Genomic DNA, 15,863 nt, shown 5'->3' with positions numbered 1-15,863 from the left:
TAGGCAAAAGCTAGGAGAAAGATGAAGTTGCACGGACTTGCCCATGCAGGAGACCCGCGCGAGCTGTGTTGTGGAATGCATACAGTGACATACATGTACTGTAGCTCCTACAAGCGGTTTCGCCCTGTACTCATCATTGATAGTCCGAAAACTCAGCCCGGGTGCAAGCACGCAGCTCGTGCTGCGCCATCTGCGTGCCCAGCAGCGCCAAACGGCTCATCTAGGTCACACAGGTGCCATCATGCAGTCGTTGGCTCAGAAGACCGGGACTCGGGCGTCGGGATGGGCTTCCGCTCCCACCCGTCGCTGTGAGTGCTTTTGCGGTCGCGCGCCCATTCCACTATGCGCATTCGCAATGTCGCAAGGAAACTACGCCACCAATAGACGACCGCCAGAACCTCGTCGCTAGCAAGGACAGCGAGCGTACAGTGCTAATGCCTCTTTTGCTTGCGTGGCGCGCCTCCGGTGCACTTTCAGGTGTGTGCGTGCGTGCCTCCGCGGAGCGCTCGCGGCACTCTAGTTCTGCGTCAGCAGAGGAGGCCACCACGCGGCGTGCCCTGCTGGCGGGAGCCGTGAGCCTCGCCGCGGCAGGTGAGAGGGGCCGCGCCTGGCGAGACCCGCGGCATGCCGCATCATGCGGGCAATTACGGTAGCGGGGGCTGCGGGGCCCTTGCGTACGGGTGTCACCCGTAGTCGTGTGCCGCTTCCGCTTGCTGTTGTGGTGCGAGATGTGTACACACCATGGGGCAATCACAGTACAAGTTACCCCCGTGCTTTCGTGTCGTCTGGCTTCCATGTGTAGGTGCGGTCCAGGCGCCCCCCGCCCAGGCCCTGGAGTACACCACGGACCCCCTGAACTACAAGAAGGTGCGGCAGGGCGGGTGGATGTGGACAGAGCGGGCGGTACAGGTGGCCAGAAGGGCAATAGGGCTCAGGCTGGAAGCGCTATCAGGCTGAGGCTAGAAGGGCAATGGGGCTGAGACTGGAAGGGCTATAAGCGCCAAGTGTAATCACATGGTGTTGTATTGCAAGAGGGCTGGGCAGGGGCCCGCGCCTTTGGATGAATGGGTTGCGAGAGGGATAGGGGCGCCGCCCGCCGGAAGGGCGTGCTCGTGGACCATGGAGATCTTGCGGATCCGTGCATCCCTGCTAGCTTCCTCTGCTTCCGCTGACTACCTATCGTGATGTACAACAACTCACATATGCGGCTGCAGTTCTCCTTGCAGCGCGACTTTTCCTTACGGGATTGGTTCAACGTTAACCCCCGCTAGCTTCCGCTGCGGCCGCCGACGGTATGGTTGTGTCATGCTGCGGCTGCCGGTGTTGCCTGCGCAGGAGCTAGCGCGGCGCCGGCGGAAGATCCCCGAGGAGGACTTCAAGGAGGGCGAGCGGGGCATCAAGTGCGTGACAGGCGCACATGGGCGGGAGATGCAGGGCATGACCGGGTTTCTATGACATCCAAGAAAAGCAGCGCGTACTCGAGTCCCTTGGCAATGGACTAAATTCGGGACTGCCAGGAATCATGCGGCAACCCTGCACGGAACCGGCGGAACCCCAGGGGCTCCACATCGCCGCCCGCCGCCCGCACGAATGCGTTGCCATTCCATGTGTCTTTGCGCACGCAGGTACTATGACATCACGGAGGGCGGGGGCGCGGAGGCGAGGGTCGGCGAGCGCGTGGCGGTTCACTATGTGAGTCTCAGACCCGTAAGGGCCAAGCAAGCTGGTGGGGTGAACTGACTTCGCGGCGTTAGCTTGTTGGGCTAAGGTCGCTATTAGCGTAGCTAGCTGTTCATCTAATGCGTGCTAGTGGCCGAACTGGATCTACTGCATCTGTGGCGCGTGGTGGACTGGACAGAGCCCCACGGCTACGCCATTCATTCCATGTGTTCTTATTGTTGTTCTTGTTGTCCCTTACCGTTATCCCTTCTTCTTTACAGGACGTGAAATGGCGCAACATCACATTCATGACCAGCCGCCAAGGGATGGGCGTCACAGGCGGTGCGTGCGGCCCGGCAGGGGAACAGCGGGGGCACACAGTGATGTGGCGTGCTTGGACAAACAGTAGCGCGTTGCAGGCGGGGGCACACACACCCATTTACACATTTACCTTGTGCTCTTTAACACACACATTTACACACGCACGGGGTGCATCCGCGTGCTATCCTGCTATTATCAACGGCAGGACTGATGCCTTGTTGCTGCGCCGGCAAGATTTCCGATGCTGCCCAGAAGCGGCGCTGGTCCGTGCGGTGATGTTGTGCGACGCCTTGCCTAATGACGCGCCGAAACCCAGGCGGCCTCTGCTCAGACTGCTACTGCTGTCTCTTGCGCTGCTGCAGGCACGCCGCTGGGCTTCAACGTGGGTCAGCCGGCGGGCGAGGCGGGCGGCACCCTACCCGGCCTTGACGTGGTGCGTGGCGTGGCGCTGGAACGGGGATGGTTTTTGGGGCGCGGCAGGTTCGCAGTGCCGATGGCACCTTCCAGGGAGCGGTGGGCATTTTCGTCGCTGCGCGGAGCTTCTGCGTTTTCAAGCGAGATGCGTTCATGCCTCCGGCCGCTCCAGCCAATCAACACGGACGGCATCATTTCTCACGCCTGCATCCACCAATCACAGGGCGTGCGCGGCATGCGCGTGGGCGGCCTGCGCCGCTGCCTCGTGCCTCCCGAGCTGGTGCGTGTCGCGGCTGATCGTGTCCGTGCCTGGCCCAGCAACATTGCCTTAAAGACGGAATGATTACCATCGTCTGTGTTTGTGCTACCAAATGCTTTACCGTGAACCGTTTTGCTCCTGCACCTGCATCCCGGCGAACACAGGGCTACGGCAACCTGCAGGTGGGCGAGATCCCGCCCAACTCCACCATCACCATCGACATCGAGCTGCTCAGGTGGGCCTGGGAGAGGAGGATTGCGTCCTGTGTGTATGGATCTCAGGCTGAGCTGCTCGGGTGCATGGCTGGACATTAGGCAGGCATCGGAGGCACCCCTTCCTGTGGCTTGTGCAAACTACAAGTGCACAGTCCGCAAATTGTCCCCTCTTGTTGTTCGGCTCTTCGTGTTCCCCTCCGTTCCTTGCATGCTCTAGTATTGATCCCGCCCGCCGCCCCTATTTCCACGCGGTGCCATGTTTCCCACCACAGCATCAAGACCAACCCACTCGGCTACCGCACCAAGCTGGTGGAGGGTTAAGGACCTGCTTTCGTGCAAAATGGTTGTCGTTCAATTGCTCCGTGGCTGTTTACAGTGGGAGGCGGTTGCATTCTTGTTGCTCGAAAAGTCGAAAAGGGCAGATCGATCGGGCCGTACGGCTGTGAGGTGTTGATGGTTGGGATGTCCGTGTTGTAGGTTGCTGGTGTGGTTGCTGGGTGGCCAGATGGTTTCGTAATAAATTTGCAGTTACAGAGCGTGAGGATTGAGGACTGTGCCTTCGGAGTTGACCTATCACCACGAGCGGCCAAACGGCCGGTAGGCATGCATGCGGTGGGATTTCTGCCAGTGGGTTGGTACCGTATGCGGCATGGCGTGATTACGTGATCTCTCAACATCGTACAGAATAGCGTATCGGGACATTCGGCAGTGGGGTCGTGGGGAGCTCTCAAATTGATCGGCATACGGTCGGGCCGCACTCGGGGAATCTGAGTGATCACGACCTGGTGGGGTCCCTGTGGTCCCTTCCTCGCATGTTGGCATTGCCGCCTGGAACGCGTACGGGCACCACATTACTACGGCCCCAGACTCCCGCAACCCCAGGTCCCCAGCAGCAGAGACGCGCAGAACACGCTTGCTCACAGATATGTTACACGTGCCGCCTGCACTCGCATTTAAGCATTTCAATGGCAAGGCACCAATGATGCAATCCTGCACGCCATTGTTGGCCGCGCACACGATCCCTGCTCAAGGCCACCAGCCTGGCCTGCCCATACGCACGAACCGTTGCTACCGTACCACCCAGCCACCAGGCAGGGACATGAATGTGGCCACGGCTGACTGAGCTGGTCATCACGCCGGAAAACAAAATACAACCCCTGGACATGCATTTGCCCAGACACTGGCGCAACTTCACTCTTGCAACGCCATCCAGCACGGCAGCAGAAGCTGTTTTTCACTGACCCCAGCCCTAGCCTTGGGCCTGTACGGCCTTTCCTGGCAGCGAGCCTCAACAAGCATGCCGGCCATCTATTGACCTACGAACATCCCGACGCGTACCAGAGGCAGAGCCAAGGCTGGTGACGAGGCCACACAGGACCAAGGGCGGTGAATTTAGTGGACAGGGAGGTGCAAAGCAAGGTGTGCCAAACACAGCAAAGACTACCCTACGCAAACCTCCCATCCACCCCCTGCTGCTCCTTCCCAGCCCCCATGGCCGGCACCCACAACTGCCCAGCCAGAGCACCACTGCGGCCTGCCTCCGTTGGCCTAGCGTTCACATGTGGCGCTGCGGTCCTGCGTATGTCTGTTAGGTGAGCCAGCAGCGGCTGCCGCTGATCCTCTGCACACCTTGCCCGTGAGGCCGCACACCAGTAAACCACACATGAGAGTGCTGTCCTGCTGAGTGTACGAAGACGCTGCGCCAACCAGCCAGAGGTAACCAGCATGTGTCCTGCACCTCAGTGAAAGAAACCGGTAATGAACGATAGGCGGCCAGCCTCACACCTCATATAATCCCAGAATGCTCCAGAAAACGGTACGGCGACGCCTCTGGTAGTGCTGCTGCTGACACACTGCTGCTGCCTATGCTACTGCCACCATGGTTGGCTTGCTGCCTGGTCCAGTCGTAGGGGTTGGTAAGCGCCCGCTTCCATCCTGCACATTCGCAAAGAGGTCATGCTTCCAGGCAGAAAGACATAATTTGTATGCTCCCTCGGATATGAAGAAGGAAACCCAGTCTCAAAACCTGACGCCAGCGATGATGAACACCAGGAAGCCAGTATCACTCAAGCCGCCATGCATGGAGAGGTCATGACAAAGATTGGTTGCCATTATCAAGGAGAACAAAGAAACATGTTGCACATAAGATTACTTGGAGAGCTTGAAGTGAGTGTTGTAAACCTGCGCGAATTGGTACTCAGCGACAATTTGCCGACCGCCGTACCAGCGCCCATGCAGCGCGCGGTGTGCCGCCTCCGCTGCCTGTGTGCTGCTGTAGCGCAGGTAAACAAAACCCTGCAATGGGGGTGAGAGGGACAACGACAGCGACCGTGAGGGAAGTGAGTGGAACTGTGCATTCACTCGACTGCTGCGGCCTCATGCACGCGCTGCACCAAGCCCACCTGCCCCGCTCCACTCCTGCTCCCAACTCCCCAGACCCGCCACTCCCGCACCTGCCCAGCCCCCTTTGCCCCCGCTTCACTGTCCTTTCCCTCCCCCTCACCCTGCTCCCCTGCATCTCCAACACCCCACGCCAGCACCCCACGCCGCATCCCTCCCATCACTCACCCTGGACCGGGCGTCCGCCCACACGTGCACCAGCTCGCCGAAGCGCGACCCCTCGTCCCGCACGTCCGCCACCACCTCCGCCGCCAGCGCGGCCAGCTCGCCCGGCCCCGCGCCTTGACCCGCGGGTTCAAACATGTTCTTCAGCAGCAGGCAGGGCGTCGCGATGGGCGAGCTGGGTCCCAGAATGCCCTGCTTCATCAGCAGCGTTGAGTCCACCGTCAGCTGCCCGGGCACGGGCAGCGCGGCAGGCAGACCCGCAGCCGTGACGTGCGTCGCGGGCGTGCGCATGCCATGCGACCCCGCCAGCCGTGACATGAGCGCCACGCGCCCCTGCGCGCTCATCTTGATGCCGCCGCCCTCGTCGTCCTCGTCCAGCTCGCCTGTGTGTATGGGGGGCGGGGGGGGGGGGGTTCCATGCATGTTAAATAAGACGAGAGGGCTTTTGGGGGGGGGGTGCCAGAAGCGCGGCGGGGCGTTGTGGTGGGGTGAGCCAGACACGCATGAAATGAGAAGATGCATGCAGACGGCGGTTGGCGTGCGCACTACAATGCCAACACGCATGTAGGCCCACCCGCACTGCTGTACTATAGATTGCACAGGAAGGTCACGGCCTAAGGGCAACGGCACCCGGGCCCCGGCGTTTTGCCCCCCCCCCCCAGCCCCACCACACCCCACATCCCATTCAACAACTCGCCTGTGGTGATGACCGCGCCCTGTACCGACGTCACCGCGGCGGCGGCGCCCGCCGACGGCGCCACCGCCGCCCCCAGCCCGCCCGACTGCTGCACCATGCCGGGCAGCACCCCCGCCGCTGAGGTGGCGTTGGCCGCCACCGGGCCCGAGCCCGCCACCACCGTCAGCACGCACTCCATCAGCCTGCGGCCGTGCCAGTGCGCCATGGCGCGCGCGGCCGCGTCCGTGGTGGCGTAATGCAGGTGCGCGGCGCCGGTGTTTTGGCCGGTGACGTCACGGATGACGTGCGCGGCGCGCAGCTGCCCGAAGGGCGCGAACAGCTGGCTGACCTCCGCGTCCCCGAGGTCCGGGTGCAGCCCGCTCACGTTGAGCCAGCAGGCGTTGTAGGCGCTGTGCGCCGAGTGGAGCACCGTGGCATTGGCGCCGCCCACCACCGAGGCCAGCAGCTGCTCGGCGGCCGCCTGCGTGCACTGCTTCTGCTGCTGCGCCGCCTCCCACGCCATGTTCTTCTCCGCCTCTGAGGCCTGCAGGAATGAGGAGGAGGACAGGATGCAGCAGGAGGAATGGGAGGAGCGCGAGATGGAGGAGCCGGCGAGCGGGTCAGGGGTTGCGGGGTACAGGGAGGAATGGCAACTAGAGGATTGGATTCTGTTGGGGGTTACCCTTGGGTGCGAGGAAGTGGAGGCCGCGAACCAAAAGGCATGCATGTCTGGCCGGAGCCCAAGACTAGCAGCCGCAGCCGCACATGACCGTCTAGCCTTTAACACGCCCAAGACCATTCCATGCTTAACCACCTACCCACCAATCGCCCCACCCTTCCACCCCCTCTGTGGGCTGGTTCCGGGTCTTGGCATCTTTGCGGCTGAAATAAAGTACCCCCTCCAACCCCCGCCCACCTTGATCATGACAGCCTGGCCCAGCAGCGGCTGGCCAGTGAGCGCCACAGCCGCCAGCACCTCCTCCACGCGCGCAAACTCCACATACGCCAGGCCGCGCGACTTCTTGCTGCTCTTGTCGGTGATGAGCCGAATGTCCACCACGCGACCGACCTGCAGAGAGGCGACAGAGAAGGCAGAAATGGGGAAGAGTAGGTCGGGGGGAGGCGAGGGGGTGCTCGGCTGCAAGGGCATGGCGCGCCGGGGCAAAACCTACCTTTGAAAAGAACTGAAACAGGTCCCGCTCTGCCGCTTTCAGGCTTAGGTTGAACACAAAGATGGTCCGCGTAGCGCGCTCCAGCTCACGAAGCTCCTTATCCTTCTCGCGCGCCATGCGCACCTCTGGGGGTGTCTGCGAGCGCGGCCTGAGGCAGCGACACGATAGATAAATGTGTGACTATGCTGTGAGATACCAGGAAGGCTCGGGGCGTTTGGCAACTGGACTGAAACGAGTATTGCAGAATCTTCATTTGCCCGCGCTCCCAAATAACTCACCGCTTTTGGCCCCGCTCCATTTGTGGTCTCCCTCGCTCAGGAGATCGCCGGGGCTGCGGTTGCAAATGCGGGGGGCAGCACGCCTCCAGGTCTTCCGAGCGCTCTCTTGATGCCCGGCCCCGTTCCCTGTCTGCTTGTCGCATGCGGTTGTTGTCATCATCGCTGGAGGTGCCAAATCTGGGCGGTGGAGACTTTTTTCGAGGCTGCAGGTGGGGTGGAAGACGCTCTCGCGTCTGCCATTCGTCTACTTGCCGCTCAAGGTACTCATATTCGTCCATCGAGACGCACAGGTGCAATAACGTGCGGTGCGGCGCAAAGTTATGGACACTTTGGTGTTCTAGGCTGCAAGATTCCTTGGTGCCGGTGCCTAGCGTCTACACATGTATGTCTATACTTCTTAATGCGTACAAATGGAGCATGTTAGGCAGAATCAGGATTCGGCTGGAGCTAGCTTGGCGGGCACCCCGTCCGTGGCCTCATCGTGGCAGGCTTGGCCCTGCCTACCCCACGTGCCTACGCCTGCCGGCCCTGCGGGCACCGGCGGGCAGTGCGGTCATGCCCCACGCCCCGTCTCCTTGTTTCACCTTGCTGCTTCGATAACTCTCAGTCTTGCTGGAACAAAGCATCGTACGCAAAGTACAGCTAAGCGGGCCACTCTACTACGATATGGTATACGTACACGCCCCCCCCCCCCCGCGCACCCCCCCCCGCACCCCCCACACAAATACACATACACCTCTTCAAATGCACAAAGGCGTAAGCCCTCCACGATATACCCGGCAGGCTCTCACAAACTTCCAACCCTCATCCGCGCCCTCAGCCGCCGTGCACCCACGTTACCGCCGCCGCCGTCGCCACTACTAGTGTCTGCTCCATCCTGGCATCGCACGGCAACCGCCTCGTCCAGCTGGCAGTTGTTTGAGCCCGGTGGCCACAGGTAGCGGCACTGCAACAGATCTGCTTCCCCGCCCATGCACTGCACATCATCCAGCCAGATGGGCGTGTTGCTGCTGGTGCTGCTGGTGCTGCTGCTGCCAGCGAACGTGCCGCCCGGCAGGGCCACAGCGCCGGTGTGCGGCTTGCCCATGGCACGACACGCCACCGCCGCCGCGGCGTTGTCGAAGTCGTCATCGATCACACACGACGCCCCTGCGGCAAGCGACGTAGTTTTGGCTTGTAACTTCACTGAGCAGCCCCACAATAACATATTCGTCACCGTATGGCTGCGGGTGCAGCAGGCGCTGCCGTATCATTCATGCACGGCCGGATGCACGAGGAGCTGTCGCTCCTCCCCGCCGTCGCTTCCGCCCGTGCAGCCTACTGCCATCTGCCCCCAGAAAGCAAAGGCACGTGCGGGGGCCTCACAGGGGCGCACGTGTCTGCACGAGTGCACTCGCTCATGGGGGAACCCACCAGGTCTTGTTGAACCGAACTTGCAGCCGTCCCTCGTTGGCATGCGCCCCGTCAAGCAGCGCGTACTCTGCAGCAGCGGGCAGCAGCGCGGCACAGGAGTCGGCGGCAGCAGGCACGGAAACAAGATTTCAAGAGAGCAGCGCAAGCAATTGGTGCGGGTGCAGATGTGTTGTGGCGCTCGCGGTATGGCAGACGCGCGCGGGACGCACGCACCTCACAACCTCACGCCGCCAGACACCCGCTCCCGCGCGCCCTGATGGTTCAGTTGCACAGCGCAGAGGCACCCGACCTTAACTCAAGGCCTGGTTTACACACCCTCAACCATGTGCACGCGCGCACGCACGCACGCACGCACACGCGGACGCGCACGCACGCACGCACGCACGCACGCAAACGATCACGCACCCAGGGTGTCCTGGCAGCGCACCGCCACGTCCTCGGAGTGGTTGCAGTCGCTGGGGCCGGCGGGCTGGCGGAAGCTGCACTGCTGCTGCAGGTCGGACTGGTCGCCTCGGCACCGCACGTCGTCAAAGTAGATGGGGCCGGAGCCCTCGCCGAAGCGCGCGCTGCCCAGCGCCAGTGCGGCCGTGTGCGGCCGGCTCAGGGCGCGACATACCACCGCCGCGGCGTTTTTGTCAAAGTTATCGTCACAGACCGTGCCCCTGCAAGAGGGTGTGCATGCACTGCATGAGGAGGAGACCACAGCAAGCGAAGGGAAACCGTTTGCGTAGGTCGTGCGTCGGATGGTGTTATGGTTCGGATCATTTCATGCTCACCACGTCTTGTCTTTCAGCCGAACCTCCACCCGCCCTTCGTTGTCGTTGGTGCCGATCACCAGTCGGTACTCTGGGAGGTGGCGCCCAATACAAGCGGAAGAAGGTGCCAGCACGTGAGAATTGCGGCATGTATATACGTGCAATTCGTAAGTTTAGGTGCGTGCGAGTGCATGGGAGTCCCTGCTGTGGGCCTGCGTGCAGCAGTCGCCCGGTTCCCTGCTCCCCCCACACACACACCACACACAGACACACATGCACACACGCACACCGCTGTTGGCGCCGGCACCAACCCGCAAACGCCCGCACGCGCCCGTATTACCGGTAGTTAAGCGTGAGTTCTGGTAAGAGCTAAACTTCGCACTAAGCAATACTGGATTGCGCATGTGTTCATTCCCTTTTACCGGAAGCCCGAAACGCATCAAACCTCTCACCTGTCGCGGCCAGGCAGCGCACACCCACGTCCTCTGTGTGCTGGCAGTCGGTCTGCCCCAGCGGCTTGCGGCAGCGGCACTGCTCGAGCTCCTGCTCGTTGCCACTGCGCCAGCAAGATGCACGGCACGGACACACAAGGTATCAGCCCTCTTGCCTTGTGCTAACCTAATAACCCCCCCCCCTTGATCACATCCGTGAGGATGCAAGACCAAGACCGCGCGCACCCTGGTGCCTGCCCGCCAGTAGGGCCTGCATGCATCACAGGATGGAAGAGGGGAAAGCAAGGGCTGCTGTGGAGGCGCCACACCAAGGCCCGCGACCAGACCAGCACCCTTGGCACGCAAGAGAGAGAGAGGCCATCAACATCGACGAGCATGTAGAAGAGACCTACAAGGCACAGGCAAACCGCGAGCGCGGTGTGCCCAGGGCATAGGCGCGCCCCTTGCTCCTTGCGAGCCATGTATGCCGGCTGTCCGCGTTCGGCCAGCGCGCAGAGCTCCAGCTCAGAAACAAACTCTTACAAGCAGCGCATGGACTGTCGCGTGTTTGTAAAGGAAGCGACAACAGTAAGTTCTGCCGGGAGTTAGGGCCACCCCTCGAACCTAGAAACTCGCTGCCACATGCTAGGCTCCAGTTTGGGTGGAAGATAAGATGATTGCGAGACTGTTCGTCTCGTGCATGAACTCTGAATGGCGGCAGACACGAGATCACAGGTTACAGTGTCAGATGTGTGGCAGGGCATACAGAGTGAACAAGCAAAGTTCTCAGGCATGCTTGCGCCCTCGATTTGATGTGATGCAACAATCGACTTCTTACACATGGTTTGTGCGGGATGGGCAGCGCTGGGCAGCGGGGCCCCAAGGCCCCAACTGCCATACATGCCGCCACTGCCATGCATAGTGACACGGCCGTGCACACGGCCGCAAGCGTGCGGCTCATCCGCTGGAAAGTAACTTAGCATGCTTTACCTGTAATTACAAACGGCTCCTGCTCAATCCCTGTGCTTCACCCTCAAGGCATCGCAATCCCTCATCCACAATTGCGTGCTTGTACGCCTCTGTACAAGGCGCCTCTTAACCAGTGAACAATCTTCCATGCCTCGCGGAGTCAAGAAGGAGAACCTGCCCTCCAAAATTTGCGCGACCTGTGAAAAGCCCTTCACTTGGCGCAAAGTGTAGGTAGCGCTAGCAGCTCATTCGTTGAATGAGTTATGGAAAGCTGAGACCTTCTGATTTGCTGATTTCTGCCGACGTAGACGTTGCTGTCGCGCAAATCGTTTTGAGTCCGGCCCGTGTGGTGGCGACCACGCCACACCCTCAACTTGTGGCGCCCCGCGACCGGCCAAAGCTCCAATCCCTGACCCGCTCGCGCAGGTGGGAGAACTGCTGGGACGAAGTCCAATGCTGCAGCGACCGCTGCAAGAATGAGCGGAAGCGCAAGCAGCAGCTTGCAAACCGGGAGCAGCGCGCTGCAGCTGTTGAAGGGCTAGCGCCCGACACCGCCGCTGCGCCAGCACCAGCGGTGGCTGTTCAGCAGTCGCCTCCGTAACCGAAACGATCACTCATCAGATCAAGCGCCACTCCCAGCAAGGCATGGCAACCAGGCCTACTGGTTGCGATCAGATTGCTGCGCAGCAAGGCGCCCGCCTCCGCTCCTACCCCTAGGCAGCACACCCGCCGCCATCAAGCCCTGCTGAGGCCGTAATCGATAGCAAAGGGCAGGCTTGCGCGGAGGGGGCGAAGACAAGATGGTGCAAAACCAAACGCTCCTACCTGCATGTGAGGAGGGATGTGTGCAGGCCGCGGCCCACGGCTTGTTGGACCTGCCCGATGACGTCCTGTCGGCCACCCTGCTGGGCACAGACGGTGAGCGCTCCGTACGGCGTGAAGTGTGAACGGAGACATAGAAGCACAAACCAGTTCATGGAGTGCGGAGATGGTGCATTCTTTTCCAGGAACCTTCCGTACCGCAAGGTGGCGATCGGAGAGGTGTCTCGCAATGCACCGAGTTACCCCTCACCCTCCCCGCATTTGTTTCCCCACACAGGCGTTAGCCTGCTGAGGCTGTCGCTGACCAGCCACGCGACTGCAGCGCGGCTGTTGGCGCTCCCGCATGTGTGGCGATCAGCCGCGCGCGCCGCCCTGCTTTCACCGCCCGCTGCGGACCCTCGAGTCATCACGGAGCAACAGGCCGCGGTAGCGGCCGTGGCTGTGGCCAGCACACTGAGCGTCGCGGGGGCAGGCACAGACTCAGTGGCGGAGGGAGCCGCGGAGGCCGCGGCTGAGACCGCGGCCCAGGCTGAGGCCGAGGCGGGGGCTGCGGCTGAGGCGGGAGCCCACCGCCGGGCGCTGCTGGCTCACGCGCGCTTCTCGGCGTGGTGCCACAGCCACAGCCTGCGACTCACGCGGCTGGCGGCGGCGCTGCCGCCCGCAGTCGGCCAGGGCGGCGGCGGCAGCAGCCGCGGCGGGGCCGGCGGTGGCGCTGGGCGCGGAGCGGCGCCGCCGTGGGCCTGGCAGGCACCGTCGGCACACGACGGCGCGGTGCCAGTACCAGGGGTTGGAAGGAGCCTTCTGTGCGGAGGTGCAGAGGGTGGGGCGGGGCTGGCCGGCGCGTGGCAGCTGTCCATGGCAGATGCGTTCTGCCTCCGCGTCTGCAGCGGCTCAGGTGAGTCTGGGGCCCTGGTGATGCGGGGACGGTTTACTCGTTTCCGGCCTGAAGCGACGTCAGGGGCTAAGACGCAGGGGAAGGGTGCCCGCACTGTGGTGGCATGTGCACAAGACGGACCTGCTACCTGGCGAGGGGTTGGGGCGTGGTGATGCCGGCCGTGCAGGAAATCGGCTTTGCAGGTATTGGAGAAGGTCTGAAATTCGGTTGGCCCCTGCTGCGGTGCCGCAGACATACGCGTCCGCTACGACGAGGGCGAAGCCAGCTGCGGTGCCGGCAGCGACGGCCGCAGCATCGCCGGCGCCCGCCGGGGGCAGCTCTTCGTTCAGTGCTTCGGCGCACACGCCAGCCCCTCCGGCGCCCCCGCCAAGGTTTGTGCGGTGCTGCTGCTACAGCCTGACGCTACTGATGGAGACGGCGGCGGCAGCAGTAGCAGCCGCGGTGGGCCGCGGCCTGTGGCGTGGGTGTATTTTCGGTCGGCGCCGCCGCCGCGTGCGCCCTGGTGGTGGTTCCACCCCCTAGGCGCCCCGATCGGAAGAGTATGTGCAGAGGACTGCGGTGCCAGAATCAGCGGTGATGGCAGCGGCGGACTGTGTGGGAAAGGCGACGTTGGCGGTGGTTGCGACGGCGTGTCTGGCTGCCTGGGTGTGGATCGGGAGGCTGTGGTTGACGTGTGGCTTGCCGGGTTGGGCCCGCGGCCGTCCGCCGCGCGGGAGGCGGGCCGACCCACATCAGGCCCCAACAACACGCGGCATTGCAACCGCAGCGTCCAGACCCGCCCTCACACCAGCGGCAGCGGCAGTGGCAGCGGCAACGGACCGGCGGGGTCGCGATGTGTGGTCCCCGGCGGCGCCACGGCTGCAGCTGCGTGTGTGACCGCTTCAGCTGCGGTGACGGCAGCGGCAGCTGAAGGGCTGTGGCGGCTTGTGGCGGCAGGCCGGGAGCGGTGGCGCTGCGTGTCTGGTCTGGCCATTGTGTCGCGTCAGCAGCTGGCGTCCGGCTTGACTGCCGTCACTAGCGGCGGACCGGCGCCTGCGGCTACAAACCCAGCTGGCTCAGACTCCAGAAAGGCGGCTAGCACCACGGCGCTCGGGCAGCTGCGTGCGCTGCAGTCCGCGGGGGTGGTAGTGCTGGATCTGACAGCAGCTGGCGCCCTGGCGCCGTGCGGGCAGCAGCAGCAGGGCAGGCCGGCCAAGCCGGCAGAGGAGGAGACAGCCGAGGCGGCATCGGACCGGCTGCGGGCGGAAGTGGCGGCGCTGCCGCGGAGCCACCCGCGGCTGCAGGTGCTGCTGCTGCCGGCGCTGCTGCCGCGCGCACCCAGGTGAGAGGCTGTGCGTATCAAGGGAGGCATGCGATACTGGCAGAAAATGGGAATGGGGTACGGCATTGCACAGTTCGGCATGCGGCATGCCACGACACGCTGTCACGGGTGGTATTGTATCTGGTGTCACGGTCGTGTTCGTCATCAGGTATTGGGACCGTGGTGCCGATAGTGCTGAAGTGTGTGTGCCTTGCAAAAGAAGCGTGAAGCGTTTGTGCAGGGATTCTGTCCACGTGCCCCCATTCACGGAAGCGCCCTTGCGGCTGTACTGACTTCGACAGGGCCGCTGTGCGCACGGCGCCCAAGCGCTCCGGCGGCAGCCGCACCACCGCGCCGCGGCTGCTGCAGCTGATGGTGCCTGTGCTCAGCGAGGTGAGCCGCTCATGAGTGCGGGGCAAAAGGAGGTTGTGCCAGGGCGGGAGCAACAGCATAGGGGGGACAAGGCCGCGCCATCTGCCATGTCTTGGCAGGCTGCAAGCAGCCCTGCACGGTCGGCACATGGATCGCTAATCCACCCCTTGTGCGCTGCCGATGCAACTCCTGCAGGTCCGGCTAGCCATGGCGGCGCCGGCATGGCGGCCTGCTTGCGGCGGTCCGATAGGTGCTGGGCGCTCTGCACTGCAGTCGCGGTCGTCAGTGCCGCCGCCGCCGCCGCCGCCGCTGCGGCTGCACCACTTGCAGCACACGCTGCTTGTGATTGGCCATGAGACGGCGGCGTCAGTAACCCAAGAGCAAGGCAAGGAGACTGGTGGTGGCAGCGGCGGTGGGCGTGGCTCCGGTATGACTGATTCGGGTAAGGGTGATGCGAGCCTCCAGGCGCAGAGCGCGGTGGGGTCGACGGCGTCGCTCGAGGCAGTGCTGCGGCAGCTGGCGGCTAGCACTCTGGACAGGAGTACAGGCAGCGTGCAAGCAGCTCAAGAAGCTGCGGAGTAGCAGGAGTGAGGCATCTGGGCTGAGGCATCATCCGAGCAGTCGGTGACACAGGCAGAACTCACGTTTCGTGGTGGTGGTGTGGGCGGCAGTACAGTTGGAGAAGCAGGCGTGTACAACTGCCGGGCTCGATGTATTGACCAGGGAAGTGGTACCGTGTTGTTTTCTGTGTGTGACACAAGCACACGATAGTAGGTTTGCGGGGGAGGCGTTGTCTCTGACGCAGATGGGGCGGTTTAGCGAATAGAGGTTACATGTGGGATGACAGCCACGGGCAAGCCAGGGCTCCATAAACGCACGAGACACGTACGCACACTCGAGGAGGGAACCTCGAATGACCCCCATGCTCCTCGCCTCACTAAAGGAGGGGAGGAACCCCGAGCAAGGCTCACCGCAAACGCTAGCGCTGCTCACCTAAGCCGCGGGTCGGCGTCAGACTGACTGCCACTTTGCAAAGTGCAACTCCTACCCCAAAACACCAGCACCAACAGGGCAGGGCCCTCACACTGTTGGGTGCAGCCCGAAGCTGCATCCTGTAGACGGCCCATGGCCGTGCGGTTTAGACGTCACCCGGAAGGGCTACAGAAACCGGACCTGGTCAGCGCGCGGCTCTTCGCACGGCCGAGCAACTTAACCCGTGACAACTGAGGCGCGCTACATACTTGCATATTGTTGCTACACCAAGATTGATCGCGCTTGGACTCTTTCGGCCTAGGCCCCTTGGCGCCGATGGGGCAGACATGCCGCCGCTTTGCCTCGTATCCTTGC

The 15,863-nt window shown here is 62.8% G+C and overlaps 5 protein-coding genes across 6 annotated transcripts; 3 read left to right on the top strand and 2 right to left on the bottom strand.

Annotated features, from left to right (window-relative positions):
* The first annotated feature begins 111 nt into the window (after window positions 1-111).
* CHLRE_17g733250v5 (uncharacterized protein) lies at window positions 112-3,725 on the top strand. Its single transcript, XM_001699544.2, has 10 exons — window positions 112-308; window positions 478-591; window positions 803-867; window positions 1,336-1,400; window positions 1,626-1,692; window positions 1,941-2,001; window positions 2,343-2,413; window positions 2,618-2,674; window positions 2,818-2,888; window positions 3,141-3,725. The coding sequence occupies exons 1-10, from the start codon at window positions 242-244 to the stop codon at window positions 3,187-3,189; spliced, it is 687 nt and encodes a 228-aa protein (XP_001699596.1). The 5' UTR covers window positions 112-241; the 3' UTR covers window positions 3,190-3,725.
* A 59-nt stretch (window positions 3,726-3,784) lies between these two features.
* CHLRE_17g733208v5 (uncharacterized protein) lies at window positions 3,785-7,961 on the bottom strand. Its single transcript, XM_043072471.1, has 7 exons — window positions 7,560-7,961; window positions 7,282-7,429; window positions 7,026-7,178; window positions 6,131-6,653; window positions 5,437-5,816; window positions 4,498-5,163; window positions 3,785-4,443 (listed from the first exon to the last, which is right to left on the bottom strand). Exons 1-6 carry the CDS (start codon window positions 7,577-7,579, stop codon window positions 5,017-5,019), a joined length of 1,371 nt encoding a protein of 456 aa, XP_042914930.1. The 5' UTR covers window positions 7,580-7,961; the 3' UTR covers window positions 3,785-4,443; window positions 4,498-5,016.
* A 168-nt stretch (window positions 7,962-8,129) lies between these two features.
* Window positions 8,130-10,831, bottom strand: CHLRE_17g733200v5 (uncharacterized protein). Its single transcript, XM_043072470.1, has 6 exons — window positions 10,405-10,831; window positions 10,180-10,283; window positions 9,749-9,818; window positions 9,378-9,634; window positions 8,973-9,039; window positions 8,130-8,708 (listed from the first exon to the last, which is right to left on the bottom strand). Exons 1-6 carry the CDS (start codon window positions 10,437-10,439, stop codon window positions 8,687-8,689), a joined length of 555 nt encoding a protein of 184 aa, XP_042914929.1. The 5' UTR covers window positions 10,440-10,831; the 3' UTR covers window positions 8,130-8,686.
* A 330-nt stretch (window positions 10,832-11,161) lies between these two features.
* Window positions 11,162-11,747, top strand: CHLRE_17g733174v5 (uncharacterized protein). The gene is made up of 2 exons (XM_001699543.2): window positions 11,162-11,354; window positions 11,554-11,747. The coding sequence occupies exons 1-2, from the start codon at window positions 11,275-11,277 to the stop codon at window positions 11,726-11,728; spliced, it is 255 nt and encodes an 84-aa protein (XP_001699595.2). The 5' UTR covers window positions 11,162-11,274; the 3' UTR covers window positions 11,729-11,747.
* Window positions 11,748-11,801: 54 nt separating this feature from the next.
* Window positions 11,802-15,787, top strand: CHLRE_17g733162v5 (uncharacterized protein). Of its 2 annotated transcripts, XM_043072469.1 has the most exons (6): window positions 11,802-12,045; window positions 12,227-12,844; window positions 13,076-14,165; window positions 14,447-14,537; window positions 14,712-15,334; window positions 15,659-15,787. In XM_043072469.1, exons 1-5 carry the CDS (start codon window positions 11,928-11,930, stop codon window positions 15,096-15,098), a joined length of 2,304 nt encoding a protein of 767 aa, XP_042914928.1. In that variant the 5' UTR covers window positions 11,802-11,927; the 3' UTR covers window positions 15,099-15,334; window positions 15,659-15,787. The 2 variants fall into 2 exon arrangements, with proteins under 2 accessions (XP_042914928.1, XP_042914927.1); XM_043072468.1 differs by having other exon boundaries at window positions 14,712-15,787.
* The last annotated feature ends 76 nt before the right edge of the window (window positions 15,788-15,863 follow it).

Source organism: Chlamydomonas reinhardtii, chromosome 17 (genome assembly GCF_000002595.2).
Source record: "Chlamydomonas reinhardtii strain CC-503 cw92 mt+ chromosome 17, whole genome shotgun sequence".
NCBI lineage: Eukaryota > Viridiplantae > Chlorophyta > Chlorophyceae > Chlamydomonadales > Chlamydomonadaceae > Chlamydomonas > Chlamydomonas reinhardtii.
This window is presented reverse-complemented; position numbering and strand designations above follow the sequence as displayed.

Bases quoted from the DNA above. Each gene is read 5' to 3' on its own strand.
- CHLRE_17g733250v5 (XM_001699544.2), top strand. From the start codon at position 242: ATGCAGTCGTTGGCTCAGAAGACCGGGACTCGGGCGTCGGGATGGGCT. The intron at 868-1,335 runs GTGCGGCAGGGC...TTGCCTGCGCAG, and splicing joins ACCCCCTGAACTACAAGAAG to GAGCTAGCGCGGCGCCGGCG. The intron at 2,889-3,140 runs GTGGGCCTGGGA...TTCCCACCACAG, and splicing joins ATCGACATCGAGCTGCTCAG to CATCAAGACCAACCCACTCG.
- CHLRE_17g733208v5 (XM_043072471.1), bottom strand. From the start codon at position 7,579: ATGGAGCGGGGCCAAAAGCG. The intron at 7,430-7,559 runs GTGAGTTATTTG...TCGCTGCCTCAG, and splicing joins ATGGAGCGGGGCCAAAAGCG to GCCGCGCTCGCAGACACCCC. The intron at 7,179-7,281 runs GTAGGTTTTGCC...GCCTCTCTGCAG, and splicing joins TGTTTCAGTTCTTTTCAAAG to GTCGGTCGCGTGGTGGACAT.
- CHLRE_17g733200v5 (XM_043072470.1), bottom strand. From the start codon at position 10,439: ATGCATGCAGGCCCTACTGGCGGGCAGGCACCAGG. The intron at 9,040-9,377 runs GTGCGTGATCGT...CCGCTGCTGCAG, and splicing joins GCGCTGCCAGGACACCCTGG to AGTACGCGCTGCTTGACGGG. The intron at 8,709-8,972 runs GTGGGTTCCCCC...CGCTTGCCGCAG, and splicing joins GTTCGGTTCAACAAGACCTG to GGGCGTCGTGTGTGATCGAT.
- CHLRE_17g733174v5 (XM_001699543.2), top strand. From the start codon at position 11,275: ATGCCTCGCGGAGTCAAGAAGGAGAACCTGCCCTCCAAAATTTGCGCG. The intron at 11,355-11,553 runs GTAGGTAGCGCT...CCGCTCGCGCAG, and splicing joins CCCTTCACTTGGCGCAAAGT to GTGGGAGAACTGCTGGGACG.
- CHLRE_17g733162v5 (XM_043072469.1), top strand. From the start codon at position 11,928: ATGGTGCAAAACCAAACGCTCCTACCTGCATGTGAGGAGGGATGTGTG. The intron at 12,845-13,075 runs GTGAGTCTGGGG...GCGGTGCCGCAG, and splicing joins CCGCGTCTGCAGCGGCTCAG to ACATACGCGTCCGCTACGAC. The intron at 14,538-14,711 runs GTGAGCCGCTCA...CAACTCCTGCAG, and splicing joins TGGTGCCTGTGCTCAGCGAG to GTCCGGCTAGCCATGGCGGC.